The sequence below is a fragment of the Pleurodeles waltl genome, chromosome 12, assembly GCF_031143425.1.
Source record: "Pleurodeles waltl isolate 20211129_DDA chromosome 12, aPleWal1.hap1.20221129, whole genome shotgun sequence".
Taxonomy (NCBI): Eukaryota; Metazoa; Chordata; class Amphibia; order Caudata; family Salamandridae; genus Pleurodeles; species Pleurodeles waltl.
The window spans coordinates 45,378,946-45,401,092 of NC_090451.1; the positions used below are offsets into that span (position 1 = coordinate 45,378,946).

Sequence of the window (22,147 nt, forward strand, 5' to 3'; positions counted from 1 at the left end):
GGCTAATTAAAAGACTCTAGCGAAAACCAGAAATATTTAACGAGAAAAGTGGTTATAATTGTGATCATAGCCCTAGCTTGTAATTGTATTGAAAATCCATTTCATAATTGGCTGTATTGTTAACTTAAGTTAGTGCTGTCAACTCTGTGTTGTGCCCCTTACCAGCACCTTAAATTCTGGTAACAATATTAGCTTTCTATTTTTACATAGGGCTTGCTACTGATGAGTTGCCATTTCGTTGCACTGCCAACATCCCATATAATTGTACTGTAGGTATAGAACTCTGAAAGATGAACGTTTGTGGTTCCTGGCTGGATTCAAACCTGTTACCTAGGAGGATGGACACAGATCTCAGCAGCAAGCTGTTAAGTCACTAAGCCATCTCACCGGTACTTGCATTGTCTTTGCAGATCATGTTCTTGCAAAGGAATGGGGATGTGATCATGACAATCGAACTGCTGGATACTGAAGAGACCCAAATGGAAGATCCAGTAGAAGTCCAGGTACGAGCCAGATAAACTCTTTACCCCTTCTTCAAAAGTTCTGTGCTAAACCCATTTTCTAATTGTCCATGCCCTTAATGCGCCACTGCATGGCACCCATCTTGCAGATCGAAAACTTTACTAGGCTAATGTAAGGAAATGCCTCCTTGGCATGGTTACCCCCTGACTTTTTGCCTTTGCTGATGCTATGTTTTGAATTGAAAGTGTGCTGAGGCCTGCTAACCAGGCCCCAGCACCAGTGTTCTTTCCCTAACCTGTACTTTTGATTCCACAATTGGCACACCCTGGCACCCAGATAAGTCCCTTGTAACTGGTACCTCTGGTACCAAGGGCCCTGATGCCAGGGAAGGTCTCTAAGGGCTGCAGCATGTATTATGCCACCCTAGAGACCCCTCACCCAGCACAGACACACTGCTTACCAGCTTGTGTGTGCTGGTGAGAACAAAATGAGTAAGTCGACATGGCACTCCCCTCAGGGTGCCATGCCAGCCTCTCACTGCCTATGCAGTATAGGTAAGACACCCCTGTAGCAGGCCTTACAGCCCTAAGGCAGGGTGCACTATACCATAGGTGAGGGTACCAGTGCATGAGCACTGTGCCCCTACAGTGTCTAAGCAAAACCTTAGACATTGTAAGTGCAGGGTAGCCATAAGAAGTATATGGTCTGGGAGTCTGTTTTGCACGAACTCCACAGCACCATAATGGCTACACTGAAAACTGGGAAGTTTGGTATCAAACTTCTCAGCACAATAAATGCACACTGATGCCAGTGTACATTTTATTGCAAAATACACCCCAGAGGGCACCTTAGAGGTGCCCCCTGAAACTTAACCGACTGTCTGTGTAGGCTGACTAGTTCCAGCAGCCTGCCACACTAGAGATATGTTGCTGGCCCCATGGGGAGAGTGCCTTTGTCACTCTGAGGCCAGTAACAAAGCCTGCACTGGGTGGAGATGCTAACACCTCCCCCAGGCAGGAGCTGTAACACCTGGCGGTGAGCCTCAAAGGCTCACCCCTTTGTCACAGCACCGCAGGACACTCCAGCTAGTGGAGTTGCCCGCCCCCTCCGGCCCCGGCCCCCACTTTTGGCGGCAAGGCCGGAGAAAATAATGAGAATAACAAGGAGGAGTCACTGGCCAGTCAGGACAGCCCCTAAGGTGTCCTGAGCTGAGGTGACTCTAACTTTTAGAAATCCTCCATCTTGCAGATGGAGGATTCCCCCAATAGGGTTAGGATTGTGACCCCCTCCCCTTGGGAGGAGGCACAACGAGGGTGTACCCACCCTCAGGGCTAGTAGCCATTGGCTACTAACCCCCCAGACCTAAACACGCCCTTAAATTTAGTATTTAAGGGCTACCCTGAACCCTAGAAAATTAGATTCCTGCAACAAGAAGAAGAAGGACTGCCTAGCTGAAAACCCCTGCAGAGGAAGACCAGAAGACAACAACTGCCTTGGCTCCAGAAACTCACCGGCCTGTCTCCTGCCTTCCAAAGAACTCTGCTCCAGCGACGCCTTCCAAAGGGACCAGCGACCTCTGAATCCTCTGAGGACTGCCCTGCTTCGACGATGACAAGAAACCCCCGAGGACAGCGGACCTGCTCCAAAAAGACTGCAACTTTATCCAAAGGAGCAGCTTGAAAGAACCCTGCAATCTCCCCGCAAGAAGCGTGAGACTTGCAACACTGCACCCGGCGACCCCGACTCGGCTGGTGGAGAACCAACACCTCAGGGAGGACCCCCGGACTACTCTACGACTGAGTACCAAAACCTGTCCCCCCTGAGCCCCCACAGCGCCGCCTGCAGAGGGAATCCCGAGGCTTCCCCTGACCGCGACTCTCTGAAACCTAAGTCCCGACGCCTGGAAAAGACCCTGCACCCGCAGCCCCCAGGACCTGAAGGACCGGACTTTCACTGCAGAAGTGACCCCCAGGAGTCCCTCTCCCTTGCCCAAGTGGAGGTTTCCCCGAGGAAGCCCCCCCTTGCCTGCCTGCAGCGCTGAAGAGATCCCTTGATCTCTCATTGACTTCCATTGCGAACCCGACGCTTGTTCTAACACTGCACCCGGCCGCCCCTGCGCCGCTGAGGGTGAAATTTCTGTGTGGGCTTGTGTCCCCCCCGGTGCCCTACAAAACCCCCCTGGTCTGCCCTCCGAAGACGCGGGTACTTACCTGCTGGCAGACTGGAACCGGGGCACCCCCTTCTCTCCATTGAAGCCTATGCGTTTTGGGCACCACTTTGAACTCTGCACCTGACCGGCCCTGAGCTGCTGGTGTGGTAACTTTGGGGTTGCTCTGAACCCCCAACGGTAGGCTACCTTGGACCAAGAACTGAACCCTGTAAGTGTCTTACTTACCTGGTAAAACTAACAAAAACTTACCTCCCCCAGGAACTGTGAAAATTGCACTAAGTGTCCACTTTTAAAATAGCTATTTGTGAATAACTTGAAAAGTATACATGCAATTGAAATGATTCAAAGTTCCTAATGTACTTACCTGCAATACCTTTCAAACAAGATATTACATGTTAAATTTGAACCTGTGGTTCTTAAAATAAACTAAGAAAAGATATTTTTCTATAACAAAACCTATTGGCTGGATTTGTCTGAGTGTGTGTACCTCATTTATTGTCTATGTGTATGTACAACAAATGCTTAACACTACTCCTTGGATAAGCCTACTGCTCGACCACACTACCACAAAATAGAGCATTAGTATTATCTCTTTTTACCACTATTTTACCTCTAAGGGGAACCCTTGGACTCTGTGCATGCTATTCCTTACTTTGAAATAGCACATACAGAGCCAACTTCCTACAGATAATTAAAAAAGTAACTTTTAATTATAAATCATAACACTGAATTTTGATAGTTCCATCATGCAGGCAGAGTTGATAGCCACTGAAATTCTTGTATGCTTGGTGTGCAGGGTGTACATTTGTAGTTGGAAGACGCACCTTTAGCTTTCACAACTTAGAATATTGCTATGAATGTCAAAAAGGGGCTCTATTTTTCCACTTTTTGTTAAGACCACAGAGACGCCTGGTGTCCTTGGTGGTATGAGGGGCTAACCTCTGGTGACTGGTTTGGTATGTATGGAGGGTTAAGTTATTGGTATCCTGTGGTGACTGCATATCTGGCCACTGGTAATGGAGGGATGGTTGAGGGGTGGGTGGGTGGGTGGGTGGGTGGATGGATGGATGGATGGTTTGATAAGGGTGACTGGTGAGGTAAGGTAAGGTATATTATCTCGGCCATTTGTAACTGGCATTCTGTGAGGACTGGCATCTCGCAACTGGCATCTTGATGTGCCTGGTTTACTGTGATGACTGGTAGGATAAAGGTGGTCATTGGGTATCTGGTGACTGTATGGGGTGATGGTTTTTCTGCCAACAGTGCCAGGGTGGATGGGTTCCCAGTGATTTTGCCCCTGGTGTTTGTGTGTGGGTGAAAGGGTGTCTGCCATAGTATGTGTAGTCAGACGCTCTGTGACCCTTGTACTATTGCAGCCTACATGGTGTTTGTGGTCCTCCCCTCAGCATGGTTTGCATATCAGAGTGGTACCAGAATATTGTTTGACAGGGCTTTAAATGGAACTATAGAAGTGCAGGTACTCACGATTTAGAGTATGTGTTTGCTCCTGAGAAGTGCTGGCACTCTCCCACTAGATATATTGCAGCAGTGCTGAGAAGTGCCGGTGCTCTCCCTCTAGATATATTGCAGCAGTGCTGAGAAGTGCCGGTACTCTCCCACTAGATATATTGCAGCAGTGTTGAGAAGTGCTGGCACTGTCCCTTTCAAATTAAAGAAGTACAGGTACTCAGTGCCGGATAGTACCTGCCCATCTAAAGCACTGCTTTGACATAAATTTCATATGCAAAATATTGTGTCACTAGAGCTAAGCATACAAAACCTACACCCAAAGGGAGGATATTTGTGTGAGCCATGTTCAGAACCCGATAGTTTGTCAGACGAAATTTCTTTATATGATATTTTGACCTGCAACCAATATCAGCCCTATAGAACATAAATGTATGGTATGGTGGCTTAATCCTGGGTTACTACTTGGTCATGTCCAGTCTCTCTACCCCTAGTGACTGGTCTTTAGATCTCTAATGAGGATTGTACTCTGGGCTTCAGTTCCCTGGAGACAGACTCAGATGGGTGGCTTGTGCATGCTGACGGGGTTTGTTTGATGTTGTTTCTTGGCTTCTCCTGACTGGTATGTGCACCTGGTCTGCAATAAGTAATAGTTTTTGCCCTCACTCTCCATCTCCGACCTGGTCTGCAGGTTTCCAGACACCCCCTCCGCCCCATCTCTTAATTATGTGCACAGTGGTGCATGAATACAACCCATTGAGTCAAAGGTTGCCCTTGGGAAGCACCCCTTCCTCGTGAACGCTAGAGACTCTCTCCAGGGTAACCTTTGAAAACCAAATTAGTTGAAACAGTTCTCCTTCACCTGATCTCTAGTATTGACTCATCTTGGGCCTATTTTGAAGAGGCATTAGATATAATGTATGAGTCTCATTTGGGGCATATCACAGCACTACATTTTGGCGTGATGTAAGTTTCAGAAAGAAACCACAAGAGACAGGTAAATGTGCAGCTTTGAAATGTGAGGTGGTCTGGCTTTTCAAGAGAGAATCTATAACAACATTGTAATGCTTTGTTTCTTTTATCTAGAACTTGTCCAACTACATGGATCAGTTTGTCGGGGCAGAAGGGGCGCAGAACAACCAAAACGAGCGTTTTCTATTCAAACCGGTCTTTTTACAGAGGTAACATACAACAGTCATCTTTTCATATTTTTGGGACAGACAACCTGGGTGAATGGAACAGTCTGTGTAGAGCAGTGGTTCCCAACCTTTGGACTTCTGTGGACCCCCACTTTATCATTACTGGAACCCAGGAACCCCCACTGAATCATTATTGGAATCCGGAGACCCCCCCTCCCACTCCACCCCACTTAGTCACAACTGAAAGCTTGAGATCTAATATGCTAATATTATTTAATTTTCTAAGCAGTCGCGGACCCACTGAGTAGGCTTTGCGGTCCCCCACAGGTTCCCCAGACCACAGGTTGGGAACCACTGGTATAGAGCAACTGCTGGTGACCGAAGACGTGGAATATATTTGTCGGAACAGAGTTCTCGGGTTCCCACTTATTACTGGTCATTAATGATTAGGAAAGGCCCGCTTTGATGGACAGTATTGCAACAGACTGCTATTGTTGCTGTGTTGTGGTTATCCCCATGCTCATGCTTTGGTGTCCTCTGAATATTGCTCTATACATGGCTTTTTCTTGCTCTGCAACTCGTCACTATATGCAAAACACTAAAACGAAGAGTAATTTCTTTGAGTAAAAAGTTTGTTGGTTGGCGGTCTGAAGAGGTACCTGTTGACAGCCACCATTAATCTGTAACCTTGCAGTTTTTCTAACAACTTCATAGGCAACGCTACATCTCTAAATTGTTGGGTTCTAACTTATAGACATATTATGTAGACACAACTGCTTCACAATAGACTGGGGTATGTGCACCCAAAATCGTGACTGGGGGAAATACTGCTTTTATTTGCATTTGATTAGGTGTAGAAAAGCAGAGACTTCAGTGCCATTCCTATAGTTCAGTCACTGGCAGCTGGTTTGTTACTAACCTTTTAAAATGTGCAAGCAAACAGTAAAGTCTTCGCCCAAACTTCCCAAAAACCAATTTATAAAGCTGGTCTACAGAACGTTTAGACTGACCACGACACAGTACCTGAAATATATATAATCAGTAGATGATTCTGAGTTGTGTGTGATCCTCCGTCAGAATTACGTGGTAGGCGCCTTGATGCCATACTGTGCTATACATATGCCAATAGGAGATAAACCTATATCTTCTGTACACTTATGTTAATGACCCCAGTAATGCACCAAAACTCTGCTCAAGAGTAGGGAGAAAGTACCAGAAAATATTTGAACCAACAAATATATTCCTGTTTGGTACTGTTTTCATGATTTATCATCAAAGGCTTCTGCTATGGTCTCATTCGCTGAAAATGTTTTTGATTCTTCTCTAAAGGAATATAAACAAGTTCCGGAAGTGGCAGTGCAGGCAAGTGCGAGCGATGAAGAAGGAAGTCAAGAGCTCCTGGAAGAGGCTGATTGGTGTAGAGAGTGCATGCAACATGGACTGCCGCTTCAAGCTCAACACCCACAAGATGATGTTCATCATGAATTCTGAGGATTATATGTACAGATGCGGGGCTCTGCCCCGGGCCAAACAGGTACACAAGAGGCCAGCGCTCGACATGTCCATTGCACACTCAGTAGCGTGATTGAGGAGGAAGGGGGGGGGGTCACATGATTGAGGAGGAAGGGGGTCACATGATTGAGGAGGAAGGGGGTCACATGATTGAGGAGGAAGGGGGTCACATGATTGAGGAGGAAAGGGTTTCATGGCTGTGTGATGCTTGCCGCAGTGAAGCTCTCGCTTCTAAAGGGCATCATACCTCTGACATCATTTTGTTTTTAAAAGCGAATTCAGTTAAGAGGATTTAAAGTTTCTGTTATACAAGGTTCTTCGTGATAGCTTATCCATTGGTAGCCCCTCATTTGATCTGGGATCAGGTAAAAGCTTCAGCAGTCAATAAATGATGAATTTGTGCAAAGTGATCTCCCCTGTAGCTTTTAGTGGTTGGGTGTTTATGCTTAAGCTTCTCGTGCCATCTGTGGAGAGCCAGCTCTGGAGGGTGGATCAACTAAGAGAGGAGGCAAGTTGTGAAGTATGGCTTTGTAAGGCAGAGCCTGAATAACGTTCTAGATCAGTGGTTCCCAACCTTTTTACTTCTGTGGACCCCCATTTTATCAATACTGGAGCCCGGGGACCCCCACTGAATCATTATTGGAACACGGGGACCCCCAAGGAGTCATTACTGATAGCTGGGACCTAATATTATTACATTGTTTAAGCAGCCGCGGACCCCCTGAGGAGGCTTCGCGGACCCCCAGGTGTCCCCGGCCCACAGGTTGGGAACCACTGTTCTAGATATTATTGGAAGCCAGGTAGGATTTTGCAGTATATGGGTGTGATGTATCAAAAATAACATGGCCGCCAAGTGTAGAACAGCTTTGAGTGGCGCGATCTGATGCTGGACAAGCCCCTTCCAGAAAGGAACACGCAGAGTATTTTTACAGTATAATTAACATTCTTTTATTTAAAAAAAAAAAAAAGTTACGTCGGCCTCTGTTCTCCCTTTGACATTCAACACTCCATTACCAAACTGATCGTTCCGCAACAAACTTCCGTCTTCCCTCCCCCCCCCCCGCTATGACAGGAGGTTCTCTGGACCCAGCAGTCATTTCAGACATGCTGATTTGTGAAGCTTGTCTTTCAGATGTCAATTTTTTTCTGGATTTTTCTTCACCTGGTGCAAAAATATCACGCTCCTCAAATAAAAATTTCATCACGCATTTATGTCTTATAATTGCCGTTGTTTATTTTTTCCTGCAGGAGCTTTTTTTTTTATTTTTTAAACGAGAATTGTAGTTGCCCCGTTTTTAACTCTGCCTTGGCTGCTCGGGGTTCTTTGTGCACGAGGTGCGACAAGCCATAGGGTGTGCCTCTCCTGTGCCTTAATTCGAATATACAACTCTAGTTGTCACCCTTGTCAGATGTTCTGTTTCCTCGAAAGTGGCTCTAATTCCACATTTTCAGCTCCATGGAATTTCCCTTGAGGAACGTGGATGCCAAAAGTTGGCCCCCAGCTTTTCTGCCCCCAAACGAGAGGCATCTGCCTTGGGGTGTCAGTCTTCCCGCAGCTGGAATCCTGCGGTTGTCAAGACTAGATACTGCATATTATGCAAGATCCACCGCACCAGCAACGTCACATCATTCAAATGAAATCCAGCAATAAACCTCAAGCGACGCGTGCTATTAATAGGATTTGATAGAGCAATTGATGTATGTTGAGGTTTCTTAATGTAAATATTGGGCATGAAACGGGATGCATTCCAGAGAAACAGACCCTCATCCCACTCTGACATGTTCACCCCACTCCCAATTTCTGTTTGCACTGAGCCGGTTTGTTAATTAGCTTAGTTCCCAATTTTGACCAGAAGAAACCTGGCTCCAAATAAACGAGTATCAAAGATTGACATGTTCTGTTACCAAAGACTGCAGAACTGCGGTTGCAGAGAAGCTGCGCAGTCCGCGAAACGTGAGGGGTGCTGCAGAGTTCACCTGAATCAATTCCCCCACAACAAGAACTTTATTTGCCAGATGAATTTAATATGATTGAAAGTCCAAAAACATTATGAATACTTATCTTAAGATGTTATGGTTCTGCACTTAAAAGACTTACGGTGTCAGTTTGCGGCCGGCGTCTCAGGTTGGCTTTTTCCCCCCTCTCCTTTTTGCCTGCCCCACCAACCTGCGAAGCTCTGTCTGTCACATTAGGCTCCTGCCCTGCCAAGCCCTAAACCAGACCCTTAGTCAGTACGGTGGATTTGAATACCATTGATATAAGCGGCTCAGCCATCCCATCTACAGTTATGGCTTTCTGGCTCCTTAATAAACACGCCAAGGAGATCGATAAAGTATCTCTTTATTCTAAAGTTCAAGTCACAGGTTAAGTCCACTCAGATCTTGCATTCCTGAGAGTGATAACTTACACCTGTTAATAATGGCTGGAAACTGCAGTAGCCAGCAGACTGGTGAGGATAGATTGGTTAAACAGACGGCCAGCCTTGTACAGCCTGCACAGATAATCTTATCAGCACACTTCTCCCATTTGCTAAGGAATCCTTTTCCTTGACCTGAACTGATAACCCAAAGATCATCTCCAAACACAGAGTTAAGAACCCAATGGCCATGGGTTTACTGTAAGTTGTCGGAACAAATGTGCAAGAGGCAAATGTTGCAATGAGAGCCATGCAGCACACTGTGCTCGTTGGTGTGCAGTCTGTCTCTTATATTTGTTGTGCTGCTTTGGTTTCCTTTCATGAAAAATGTAGATGCATCTTTGTATGACAATATATATTTAGATCCCTGCAATTCTTTAAGCTATTGTACATTGAAAAAAGCGGCAGGGGGATCACTCCCGCCTGACTTATAAGAGGTCTCATCTAGAAAATAAAGAAGCCATCCCTCTATGTCTTAGGATCTTGACAAAGAATGTGCAGCAGAACAGTAAATGCTTTCCCTGTAAAGGTCATCAGCAAAGTAGTTTTTAAACCATGTGAGGCATAGGGCCCGAATGGGGATTTCTTCTCTATTGAAAACCTATCCATCAATAGACAGTAAGGCATTAAGGTTTCCTCTGTCTCAAGACTCCAGAAACGCTTCCTGGATGGTTGCCGGCTCTATCTCGTGGCAGGAAGCAATGCAAGTGTGCAGTCACTAAAGCCACGTAGCGCCACAAAGGCACACTGATGTCGGTTCCCTACTTTTCACTAATTTCAATGTGAATTAGGAGCTGCTGTCTAATTGTTTGAGGGGAAAAAAGAATGTTGATACCTGAAAAATCAGACAGCAGCTCCTAATTCACATTGAAATGAGTGAGAAAACTGAAGTGCAGGGAATGCTTTCCCCCACAAGCTTTGCGCTTCAAGAGTTACCACACTTGCAGTGGGCGGACGTGCATTTCTAAACCCCACAAGGTCAGCCTGAGGTGCCTGAGATCGAAGCATGCATCCAAGTTGTGGAAAAGATGTGGGCTCAGGCTCCACACCGGCAGAGGACACGGCCTGCTTCATAGTTGCGCTTCTCTGTCATCTAGGACCTTGAAGGAGAAGAAGAGAAGACTGATATGGGACAACTATATCCCTCAACATATCTCAAGGTTGGTCATCTCCCTGCTCTGGTTCTTCTATCTCTTTAGTGTACAGCACTGGTGCCCATGCCAATATGTACAGAGTTTCCAGCGCCTTGGGCTGACCCAACTCAATTCCTCAGTGCCATCATTGCTTTATTCTGCCCGGGTGTGGTCTCCCTGGTGCACTTTTGGGCCCCAGGAGTGATTTTGAGGCTCTGTTTGGATTTCTGCCAGCAACCCTGCCCTCTTTGCCATTCGACCTCAGAGTACCCCCTCAGGGAATGCCTCTGGTACCAATGTTGGGGCCTTTGCCATTACCCCACCTTCTGCACCATTATGATACCTGTCACTACACCACTGGCACCAGAGCTTTGACAGGACAGATAACCAACACTCAAATACCAAAACTATTTTAAAGCGGTCTAGGAAGGGCTGGTGACTAGCCGGTGAAGACAGATTCAAACAGTTTTCACACCCTTGGCCAATGTCATGTCATCTTCGGATCAGACACTGATCGTATCCAATTGTCTGACCCAGTAACTTATGAGGACGACAGCAGTGAGTCACCAAATTAGCTTCCTCCTAAGTCTTCGGACCCTGCAGAGTATCTAGCCTTGCAGAATGCCAGCAGACGGGGCAGCTCTCTTCAGGCGGAGATGGACTGTGCCGTTGGTTCAGCTCCAACAGAGATTGTCTTTCACTTCTGTTTTACGGAAGACAGCAGAGGTGAAGGAGCTTCTCCTGCACAGAGTGGAGATCCGGTCCAGTATCCTGACTGAATCCTTACAGGCCTCTTTGGCAACTTCAGAACATCTTTTTGTTTTTTTAATAAGGCATTGCTTGACCCTATCAAAGCAACATGTTACAAGCCCACCTTAGCCACAGCTATCAATCAGCTAATTGCCAGGCAGTAGATCCACCCCAGGAGGCCGTGTTCTCCAATCTGCCCAATCTTTCTCCTGAGAGTCTGGTGGTGCAGACATCATCTTGCACGAAGCAGAATTTAGGTGCATTTCTCACAGATCTGTCCGGCAGCCAATCCAAGAAGTTACGGCTGCCTACAAGAAGGATTTCTTGACCAGCAGTTTGTCTCTGTTCAATGAATGCAACATGTCATCAACGGTACCCAGGCCCTGTGGGATATGATAACCTGATGACTCCAGGTTTAATGGATCATTTTGCTCAGAGGGTGAGGGATAGTCAGAATTCCTCAGCAAATTATCGCAGAAGGCCTGGACACAGACTGTGGCCGGGGCAATAAGCTCCTCCAAAGCCTTGAGGAGATGTGCAAGGCTCCCATCAGCCAGGTTTTCTGATATGCTGGCAAGCTTCCCTGGTATGATGATTTCTTTTTTTTTTTTTTTTTTTTTATGGGGCTCACCTAACTGGAACGCAGGCTGACTCTGCCTTTGGAAGGTTTACGGCCAGAAGAGCCACTGCCAAATTGCTTCCACCGCAATTCATGGCCCAGGACTGTAGGAAGTTTTGAAAGTTTTGGCCTTTTCTTTTGTCAGCGCCAGTCCTCCCAGCCGGCCAGGCAAGCAGCTGCTCGGCCAATTCAGGGGCAGGGGCAAAAGAAGGGCAGTGAGACCAGGGACCTGATGAAGGCACATCTGCCATAGGTCCTGTGTTTTGCTCCGTCACTGATCCAATAAGGCAGTGCGATAGGCACTGTCAAGGGTTAAGTCTTGGCATTTATTCGTTTACCAGATCAGCCCTCCATGTTCAATTCTCTGATTGAGTGCAGACTTTTGAAAAGGCTCACACATATTTTCACCAATACAATTTGTGATGCCTCAATGGAATCTGGATTTCTTTTTGCCTTTTTTCATGTGGGCTCCTTTTGAACCCTTTCATAGTTGGCAGTGGCATTTGTTTACATTTAAGGTGGATTTTCTTGTGTCTATTGCCTCGGCAAGACGTGTCTGGAAGATTCAAACTCTTAGGGTCGCTCTACAGGTCATCCTACATAATTTGGTGTCTCTTTCCAATTGAGACTATTCCTTATGCTTCCCACACTTTTCCCTTCCTCCACCTTACCAGGTACGAACGTATACATTGCTGGGCCTCAGGAGGGCATTGGATAAAGATCGTGTCTGAAGATCACCATTTTGTAATGCAGGTAGCAAAAAGGACAAGTTGATCCAGAAAAGGTCCTAGACATGCTGGATCGTTTTGTTGATCAAATCGTGCTATGCTCTTGCCAAAAATGAGCCACCTGAGAGGATCCATGCACATTCCAGTAAAGTCTTAGAATATCAGCCCTTGTTGGAGAGAGGTCCCTGTAGCAGACATTGGTCATGTGGCGACTCTGGCATCTCTTCACGCTTGTTAAGCATCATTGCTTCAACCCGGAAGGGAAAAATGATGGCCATTTCGCGCATTCAGTGCTGAGGGATTTCCTTATTTGACCACCCCTTCAGAGATGACAGCTTGGGGAAAAGGGGATGCTGCTTTTTGAATGTGTTCAAAACGTGAGAAATGTGCAGCTAGAAGTATCCATCCAAAAAAAAAAAAGTTAATTACCTTTTGATAATAATTTTTTAGGTGGATACTTAATGAGTCTTGAGATTATTCAGCGATCCCACCCGCTTCCCTGTTCTAAAGGATGGTCATATTTACTAAGGTTCTAAATTAGGTTGTTTCACCTCAATATGGTCATTTGTGTCTCTCCTCAGCCTCTAAGGCAGTGGTCCTTGAACTTTTAATTGTGGCGCCCTCCTCAGAGAAAAAAAAATCTTCACCCCCCCCCTTTACAACTTTACATAATTATCCTATTAAATTGACAACTGGCAATGTTTAAATTTGTCTAGACTTATTTAGAGTTTGCATTTTTAAAACGGTAACAGAATTGAACTGCAATCTTGCACTTGATTGCCAAACATACTATTCTAGTCAGCCAGCATTACTAATGTGTATATTATCCACAGTGTGATTATTGGAAAAGAAGATGGAGGTTCTGAAGACTATTTGGAGCCCCTTCCCCCTGACAGCCAGGATACAAATGACAAAACATGTTAGTGATGGCCCATTACAGAGCAGTTTACTGCCGCCACTTATTTTTCTGCTTAAAACAAAGCACTGTAATCAGCATAATCCTTCTTTTGGGCAGAGCCAGGCGACCCCTTGGGATCACCTGAGGCCCCCCTGAGGGGCGGCCTGCCCCCAGTTTGAAGAGTCCTGCTCTAAGGGCAGGGGAGAAAGAACAGAGAACTGAAGTGTGTGCGACAGGGTGGCCCTGTACGGGTTCAGTGACATACCATTCCCACTCCCAGCGCCAAGAAGGAGTTAGGGCTGCCTGCCAACAGAAAAGAGCTATGGACAAGTTTCCATATCCGGTCTAGCGTCTGGGGATTTTTAGAGGGTCAGACCATGCAAGTAGGTGGATTATTCATCTGGCAGATCAGTATAGAAGGTAATTTCTTTACAGACATTTGTTGATTTCAATATTACGTTGATTCACTACAATACTTTTTTGTGTTGCACGTTTAGTGACGGAGGAACATGATTGTCTCAGGACAAGCACGAATGGCTAGGAGTTGATGCTGCACGTTTACAAAATGAAGATATTTGTCCATGTTTCTGTAATTCCCATATTACTGGAGCCACGATTTAGAGATGGCATCCTTAATCTCTGAGACTGAGAAAGTTGGTTAAACTTTTTAAAATACCACGGTAAGACGGAGTTGCCTTGCTGTGAAAGGAAGTGGCTGCTTTCCATCAGGGTATGTGTAATGGCGGGGTAGTGGGACGAGAAGAAATCCTCGACTAGCACCCGAGGGAGGACACAAGCCTCTCATTGCACGTCCCTCTCAGGCTGATTTTCTTAGGTACCGATGTGTCTGAGGCAGGAAGTCATTTCATTCTGAAAAAGCGCATGTCTGGGAGAGCAAAGTGTATCATTGGAATGCCAGAGACCTGCTTTTGAGATTCATGTTTTTTTGTTTGTTTTTGTTGCATTAGGTGCAGCCCCAGGTATTGTTGCAGCACCATCAACAGTTTGAAGAATGGCACAGCCGGTGGCTGGAAGAGAATGTGACTGGGGAGGCAGCAGAGATGGTTCAGGACTGGCTTATGGGGGAGGATGATGAGGACTTGGTGCCATGTAAAACGAGCTGCAAGACCATGAACATACACGGGGTAATGGTGAACAGATACAGAGTACAGTACCATCGGCCCGATTCTCCCTAACTGAATCATTGCCAGAGACTTGTGCGAGGACAGCCATACCGCAGACAAAGGACGCGAAGTTCAGAGCTTTGTCAACGCAGCAACGTCATTAAGCAACTTAGCAATGGGAATGCCAATGTATGTATTAATGTTTGTGACTACATTTTACTTACCATTGGTTGAGGTTTTTTTAAATTAATATTCTGGCTACAACTAATGTCCATTGGTGCCAGATCTGCTATATATAGACAAAGCTGGTGAATCCATGCCCTGGTGCAGGGCATGGCTGAGGTGGAAACCGTTTTGCACATGGATTGCAAGTACTTGGATAGACATTGCGGTTGTTTGTGGTCGGCAATGGTGCAGTTACCTCTCCAGTTGCGCCTCAGTAGAGAAGGGCTTTGGAGCGTTCTGATTCACTGCACGCCATTCTGGAGACGGAGATAAAAACAATAATAATAATCTGAACGGACCGAGGCACAGCCAGACCATGCACTTAAGTTGATTTAATTTGCGCCATTTGGGCAAAGTTATAAACTTTGTCCAATTTGCTGCTCTGCATTTGTTAACATATATTTTTTGAACAGTGGATCCGTGCATTTATTGAATTTGTTGAAACTCCAGCGTGATAGTTCTCAGCTTGTCAAGTTGCTCAAATTGTATCCATCCATTTGAAGCCATTTCTAAAGTAAGCTTTAAGGTGATATGGGCACGTACCAAGAAGTGTTGCTTCCTCCAAAGCATCCTCCTGCAGATGCTGTGTGGCCAGTCTGATTCATCTGAGAGGAGTGCAGTCGGTGCACAGTATGGTCTTTTCTTGGCTTATCGTGGCTCGGGTATGGTTACTATTCAGGGCCTGGTGGCATGGTGGTAAATAATGCAGCATTATCTAGAACTGGTGGTAGACATTTGGGGGTTCCAGAAAATGTTAAAAGGCTAAGGAAGCATCGATGGTGGTATCCTTCTTTCTTTGTTTACATGTAGGTTTGCAGCTACACACGTAATCTGCGAGCGTTGAGCTACCATTGGAACGTGTAGGAAATTGTGTGATGAGTGGTATGTGCACAAGTTGGGCATAAACGCACAGGAGTCATGTGACTCCAATATATATGTCTCGTCAAAGTCCAGTTCACTACATCGGAGCAGTATTTGGCATTTCAACTTTCCTTTCAGTGGCTTGAGGTAAAATTCATTGGGAGGAGAGTGAACGCCACAGAGGAACTGTGACTTGATTACAGTGAATTTGTGGATGAAAGTCTTGCCTGTATGAATTTATGGTGATTTTGTGGGAAAAGAGTAATTATTCAAATGATAAAAATGTACAGTGACGCTGAGACAGGGTTAACTCTATTGGTGTTTTTTATTATTTTTTTTATAATGTATTGAAAAATAAATGCACACATTAACTATTGAGAAAGTTGTAAGCTTATCTCTTTTTCATTCTAACACTGAGTGATGATTAAGTTAATTAATCCAGGCCAGATCCTCCCATTCATAAAGAAACCTACAGTAGACCCGAATGACCTTGCAAACTACCAGCCCGTCCCTCACCCACTTGAAAAACCGGGTTATGTTCAACTACAGGATATTATCAGTGCTTGCCGTCTCTTGCATGACTACCAGTGTGGCTTCAGATGTCAGCAGCATGGACACAGTTACCTTATATAGCGTAAACTATGCTTTCTTGAGCACTTGTTAAAAAAAATAAAAAAAAACACTAACTCTTGATTTTGCTCGATCTCTCAGTTGCCATTGACACAGCAGACCATCACACCTCGGAGTCTCAAATAGGATTCACCAGCAATGCCATTGATTTGTTCACCTTCTGCCTTTCTAACCAGCACCAGTTTGTTCACAGGGTCCCCTTCAGTTCACAAACATCCCTAACATCTGTGGAGTCCCTTAGGATTCCATACTGTCCGTCATCTTCAACCTTTACATGGAGCTGCTGGAGTACTACTCACAGATAACCGTATTAAGACTCACCAATATAGTAATTCTGCACAGCTCTACTAGAAAATATCCTCTGTGCCTTGAGACCCCACGGGTGATAAGCTGTGCTTTACAAGTGCCTGATTGATTCATTCACTACCTCAGATCTCCAATACTACTTGCACATCATCCAGAACTTGTTGTGCAGCGCCCACCTGAAGCTGAACCCTACCAAGACAGAATTCCTGTTACTTGCCAAAGGCTCGCACATAGGGCTCAACACCCGTCCCCGAGGAGGCAGTCCTCAGCCTTTAGATCATGCAGCTTATGTGTTTTAGTAGTCAGGGTGGAAGTGTGAGTGTTGACCGCACTCTCACGCCTGGGTGTGAACTTAGTACGAGGTCTGAAGTGGACTGAGGTAGATAAGGTGTATTCAGTAACCTCCTCCTCCTCGGGAACTGCCTCCTTTTGCTCCGAGGTGTCTCATCCAGTGATCTTGGGGTAGGGTTGATGGCCCAGAGATGGGATGGCTCACTGTATTCCTCCTCTTCGGTGTCGAGCGGGTCTGCTGCATCAAAGATGCTTGGTGCCTCTGACACTGAGCAGTACAACCTGTTATGGACAAAGTGTCTGTCTCTCCACTGCCAAAGGGTCTAATTTCTCCTGAAAGCAGAGTATGAGTGGCAGCTGGTGTCGTCGTGAGGCCTAGGTTACAGACGGCATGGAGGTCGGCCCAATGATACTTTGTTTTTTTTTGTTTTCCTCTACTAGATTTTGAAATTTTCTGACAGAAGTTTAAGGCTGTTTTACTCAAAATGCCTTCCTTGTTTGACAAGTGCCCAAAATGTGGCAGAAAGAAGGTCAAAACAGACCCTCATGAGGTCTGTATTATTTGTCTTCCCTCATCACACATTCCTGCCTCCCTGCAACATCTGCAAGACATTCTCCAGACGCACTTTACGTGACAGAGAGAAAATTCGCCTTCAAGGGAGAGCGGAGAAGACGCCAAGGAACCAGTGGGACCTCTGAGCGAGGGGAAGGTCAGTCTTCCACCAGGGCTCATACCTCAGCCTCTGGTGGTTGTGGGAGGTCTGAGATACTCTATTCAGAGTGAAAACGACATCGGTACCAGTCGACGTCAAGGCACCGTACGACGTCTAAGACCCCAAGGCGCACGACGCCGAGGAGCAGATCGGCGTCGACGTAGACGTCATGGGTCGACACCCCACACAGCGTCGATGAGTCCATTGACGTCGAGGAGCCACAAGAGGCGGAGAATTTATTCCTCATCAGAAACCTTCTTCTCGTCCTTCTCCGCATAGGTCTCCTCCTCCAGATCTACCAGCAACGTCACCACAGCCAACGGGCCAAGAGTTGCCACAACCAGCACCGCTTCCGGCACCTCAAGTACCGGTTAATATACAGTCTAGACCGCGCTCTACATCGCACCACCGTTCACGCCATGACCATGACTCATCCCGATCAAGATCGCACCGCAGATCAAGTTCAAGGGAACATGAGAGGGAATCCTGGTCTTCAACCAGAGACTACTCACCTACTTTGTCGGACTCTCCTCCTCCTCGGTCCTCACCGGTGGATGACATTAACACCTTCCATGAGGTACAGGTCCGAGGTGCGTAGAAACTAAATATACAGATGGTCACCCCTACGCCATCTACATCTGTCATCTTCGAAACCCTACAACAGCGTTCAGCTGCCAGACCATTACTACCCCTAGTGCCTGGCCTCTTGGAGCCCGCTAAGGAGGTTTTCCTAACACCAGCAAGGACAAGACCTGCACCGTCCAGGCTGCAGAAGAAGTATCGCCCTACGGAGCAAGATCCGGTCTTTTTGTGCTCTGATCCACCACCGGACTCAGTAGTTATCTTGGCGGCTCACAAGGCTCACACAACTTCTCCATCTTCCGCCTCTAGTCCAGATAAGGAGAGTAAGCATTTGGACTCGACACGCCGTAAAGTCTGTGGTTCGGCTGAGTCATCTATGAAAACGGCAAGCGCCACATCCCTTTTGGGCAGGTATGAATAGATCTTTGTGGGACTCCATCTTGCAGTTCGCAGAACATCTCCCAAGAGATCACAGAGAGGACTTTTTAGAAGTAGCTAAAGAAGGCGCTATGGTCTCCAACCAAATTATAAGCGCGGCAGCAGACGCATCTGCTTTCAGCACATTCTTACTGCCATGGTGTGACGCTGAGAAGACATTCCTGGCTGCGGCTCACGTCATTGAAACCCGATGCGCAGCAAAGAATTTTGAATCTGCCATTTTCAGGATCCACATTATTCGGCTCACAAGCAGATGATGAAATGGCAAGGATGAAAGCAGAGGTGGACACATGAAAGGCAGTAGGATTGGACAAACCTAAAGAGCAGGTGCTTCCATCCTTTCCATTGCCGCTATACCACGCAGAGGGTTCAAGCCCCTCAATGGGCCCCTACGAGGCCTCACCAGCAGTACCAGCGGCCCTACCAGCACCAGCGTAAGGTACAGAGGGGACGATCAGCCCATCAGTCCACTCAGAGCACCCGACAGCCTACCACCTCAAAGCCCTGAGAATTTCCTTCCCCCAGCTTCGTTAACCACTCCGGTGGGGGGTGGGAGGGAAGCGTCACCAATTGCCTGGTAGAGTGGCAAAAAATTACAACAGACGCTTGGGTCTTAGACATTGTACAGAATGGATATTGTCTCAGATTTTCCACACCACCTCCCGCTATCTCGCCAATACCCTTGATTGCACACCTCGATCTCCTAAAGGCGGAAGTTTCCATCCTCCTCGAAAAGAGAGCAGTGGAATTGGTTCCCCTCAGCCAACAGGGGAAGGGTGTTTATTCAAAATACTTTCTCACCCCAAAAAAGGACAAGAATGAATTCAGGCCCATTCTAGACCTCAAAGTGGCCAACAAATGGATCCGAAAGGAAAAGTTCAGGATGCTATACTTACACCAGATATATCCTCAGATTCAGCAAGGAGACTGGCTTTGCTCAGTGGATCTACACAATGCGTATTTCCACATCCCCACTGCGAAGAAACATCGGAAATTCCTGAGGTTTCTGGTAGGTCAAGATCACTTCCAATACACGGTCCTACCATTTGATCTCAAGTCTGCACCCAGAACCTTGTCCAAGTGCATGGCGGTGGTGGCAGCTCACCTCTGGAGAAAGCGAATCTTCATATACCCGTATCTCGACGACTGGTTAATCAAAGCGTCCACTTATGCAGAAGCAAAACGGCATTTCCAGATGACCTGCGACCTTCTGTACCAACTAGGTCTTCATATCAACTTTCAAAAGTCAACGACAGTGCCTATCCAGAGGTTACATTACTTAGGAGCTACCATAGACACACTACAGGCAAAAGTGTGTCCTTCGGAGGAACAACGCTTATCTATTCTCCGGAAGTGTCGGGATCTCCGATCAATGCGTCACCCAACAGTGCGGACATTCTCCTCACTTCTCGGATCCATGGCATCGTGCATTTCTCTGACACCCAACGCTCGCCTCCACATGCGTCCACTTCAGGAATGCCTGGAGGGCCAATGGAATCAGTTGTCAGGGAGCTGGGAAGATCGAATTCGCCTATCCACCCATGTGATCAGATCTGTGACTTGGTGGTGCTCTCCAACCAATCTACTAAAGGGGATGCCATTCCGGGCACAGCTTCCAACGCAGACTATTGTGACAGATGCCTCTCTCCTCGGATGGGGAGCTCATATGGATCACCTTCAAATACAAGGTCGATGGACACAGAAGGAATCATTATACCACATCAATCTCCTAGAGCTACGAGCGGTACACCTAGCTCTCAAGGCGTTTCTACCCTCCATCACAGCCGACAACTTGCTGGTGCAGACAGACAATACCACCACTATGTTCTATCTGAAAAAACAGTGGGGCACCAGATCCAGAATCCTATCTCAGGAATCCCAGACAATATGGCACTGGCTCCTAACCAGGAAATTGAACATAGTGGCAACCCATCATCCAGGGGTTCAGAAAATGCAAGCGGATGCCCTCAGCAGAGTTCTAGAAGAGAACCACGAGTGGGTGCTCAACGAAGAAATCACTCGAGACATTTTCCGGTTGTGGGGCACACCTTCTATCGACCTATTTGCCACAGAAGAAAACAGGAAATGCCACGACTTCGCCGCCAGGTTTTACCACCCAGAATCGCTGGGTAATGCTCTGTGGATAGACTGGTCCAACAAATTTATTTACGCCTTTCAACCGATTCCGCTGATCCCAGCAGTCCTCCTCAAACTGTCGATGACATCAGCCACAATGATCCTCATTGCACCAGAGTGGCCGAGACAGTGGTGGTACCCGGATCTCCTTCAGAGATCACTCCAGCCCCATCTCAGGCTACCCTGCAGACCGGACCTCCTGACGAAGTTAGGCGGACAAATGAGGCATCCCAATCTCTCATCATTGAATTTGGCGACATGGCTCCTGAGCTTGTCCAGTATGGTCTCCTAAACCTGCCACAGGATTGTATGGACATTTTAAAGGAGGCGAAGAGGCCGTCTACTCGTTCAGCGTACTCCTTCAAGTGGAAAAGATTCTGCATCTGGTGTTCCTCTAAAGGGATAGATCCTACATCTTGCAAAGAAGATGTAATTTTCCCTTACTTGTTGCAATTGGCACGGTCGGGCCTGCAGCTTTCTTCCATAAAAGTCCATTTGGCAGCCTTAACTGCTTATAGGAAGACTCCTTCGCAAACCTCTTTCTTCAGAATTCCAGTAATAAAAGATTTTTTTAGAGGGGTCAAAGAAGGTCTTTCCTCCAATTAGACGCCCTTCACCACCATGGGAACTTACTGTGGTCCTTTCACATCTAATGCAACACCCATTTGAACCCATACACAAGGCATCCCTCCAACACCTCACTTGGAAGACGGCCTTTCTAGTAGCGATCACTTCAACACGAAGGGTCAGCAAAATACAGGCCCTCTGTGCACACGAGCCCTACACAATATTTAATTCTTCCAAAGTAGTCCTACAAACACATCCAAAATTTCTACCTAAGGTCATATCAGACTTCCACATTAACCAGTCGATTTCCTTACCCACATTCTTTCCAAACCCTTCCACCCCAGCTGAGAGGGCTCTTCATTCTCTAGATGTTAAGAGAGTATTGAAATTTTATCTAGATAAGACTAGTCCTTTACGGAGAACTCCACAACTGTTTGTTAATTACGGATCTGTACGTACTGGCTTAGCCACCTCCAAGCAATCAATAGCGAGCTGGATAGTCTCCTGTATTTTATTATGTTATCAACTAGCTAAGAAAACCTTACAGGGTAAACCTAAAGCCCATTCCACCAGAGGCAAAGTGGCTACCACTGCTCTACTGCGGAATGTTCCATTAGCGGAAATTTGTAAAGCTGCGACTTGGAGATCGGTTCACACCTTTACTAAACATTATTGCCTAGATTCTGATGCTAGGGCAGATGCTCAAGTAGGTCAGGCTTCTCTTAGAAACCTTTTTGCCTGAGAACATATTCACGGATTACTCTATCTGCGCCTCTGCAGGTTATGGGATGGGCTTGGTATTCTATTTTACGCTTATGACTATACATGGAAATCCCCTACGAGAGAAGGTATTGTTTCTTACCTGTAACTCCAGTTCTCTCGTAGGGGTATTTCCATGATAGTCATAAGCAACCCTCCCTCCTCCCCGGGGGAGCAGTTAGATTTCTTTATTACGTTTATCCCTATTGTCAGCCAATAA

The 22,147-nt window shown here is 46.5% G+C and overlaps 1 protein-coding gene across 1 annotated transcript in view; it reads left to right on the forward strand.

The window, feature by feature from the left end:
* SIN3B (SIN3 transcription regulator family member B) overlaps positions 1-15,882 on the forward strand; it is a 127,902-nt gene extending 112,020 nt beyond the window's left edge. The window contains exons 18-21 of the mRNA XM_069216232.1: positions 411-503; positions 5,186-5,280; positions 6,568-6,772; positions 14,264-15,882. Of these exons, the coding sequence (XP_069072333.1) occupies positions 411-503; positions 5,186-5,280; positions 6,568-6,772; positions 14,264-14,491 (621 nt within the window). The 3' untranslated portion in view covers positions 14,492-15,882. The remainder of the gene's footprint in view (positions 1-410; positions 504-5,185; positions 5,281-6,567; positions 6,773-14,263) is intronic.
* The last annotated feature ends 6,265 nt before the right edge of the window (positions 15,883-22,147 follow it).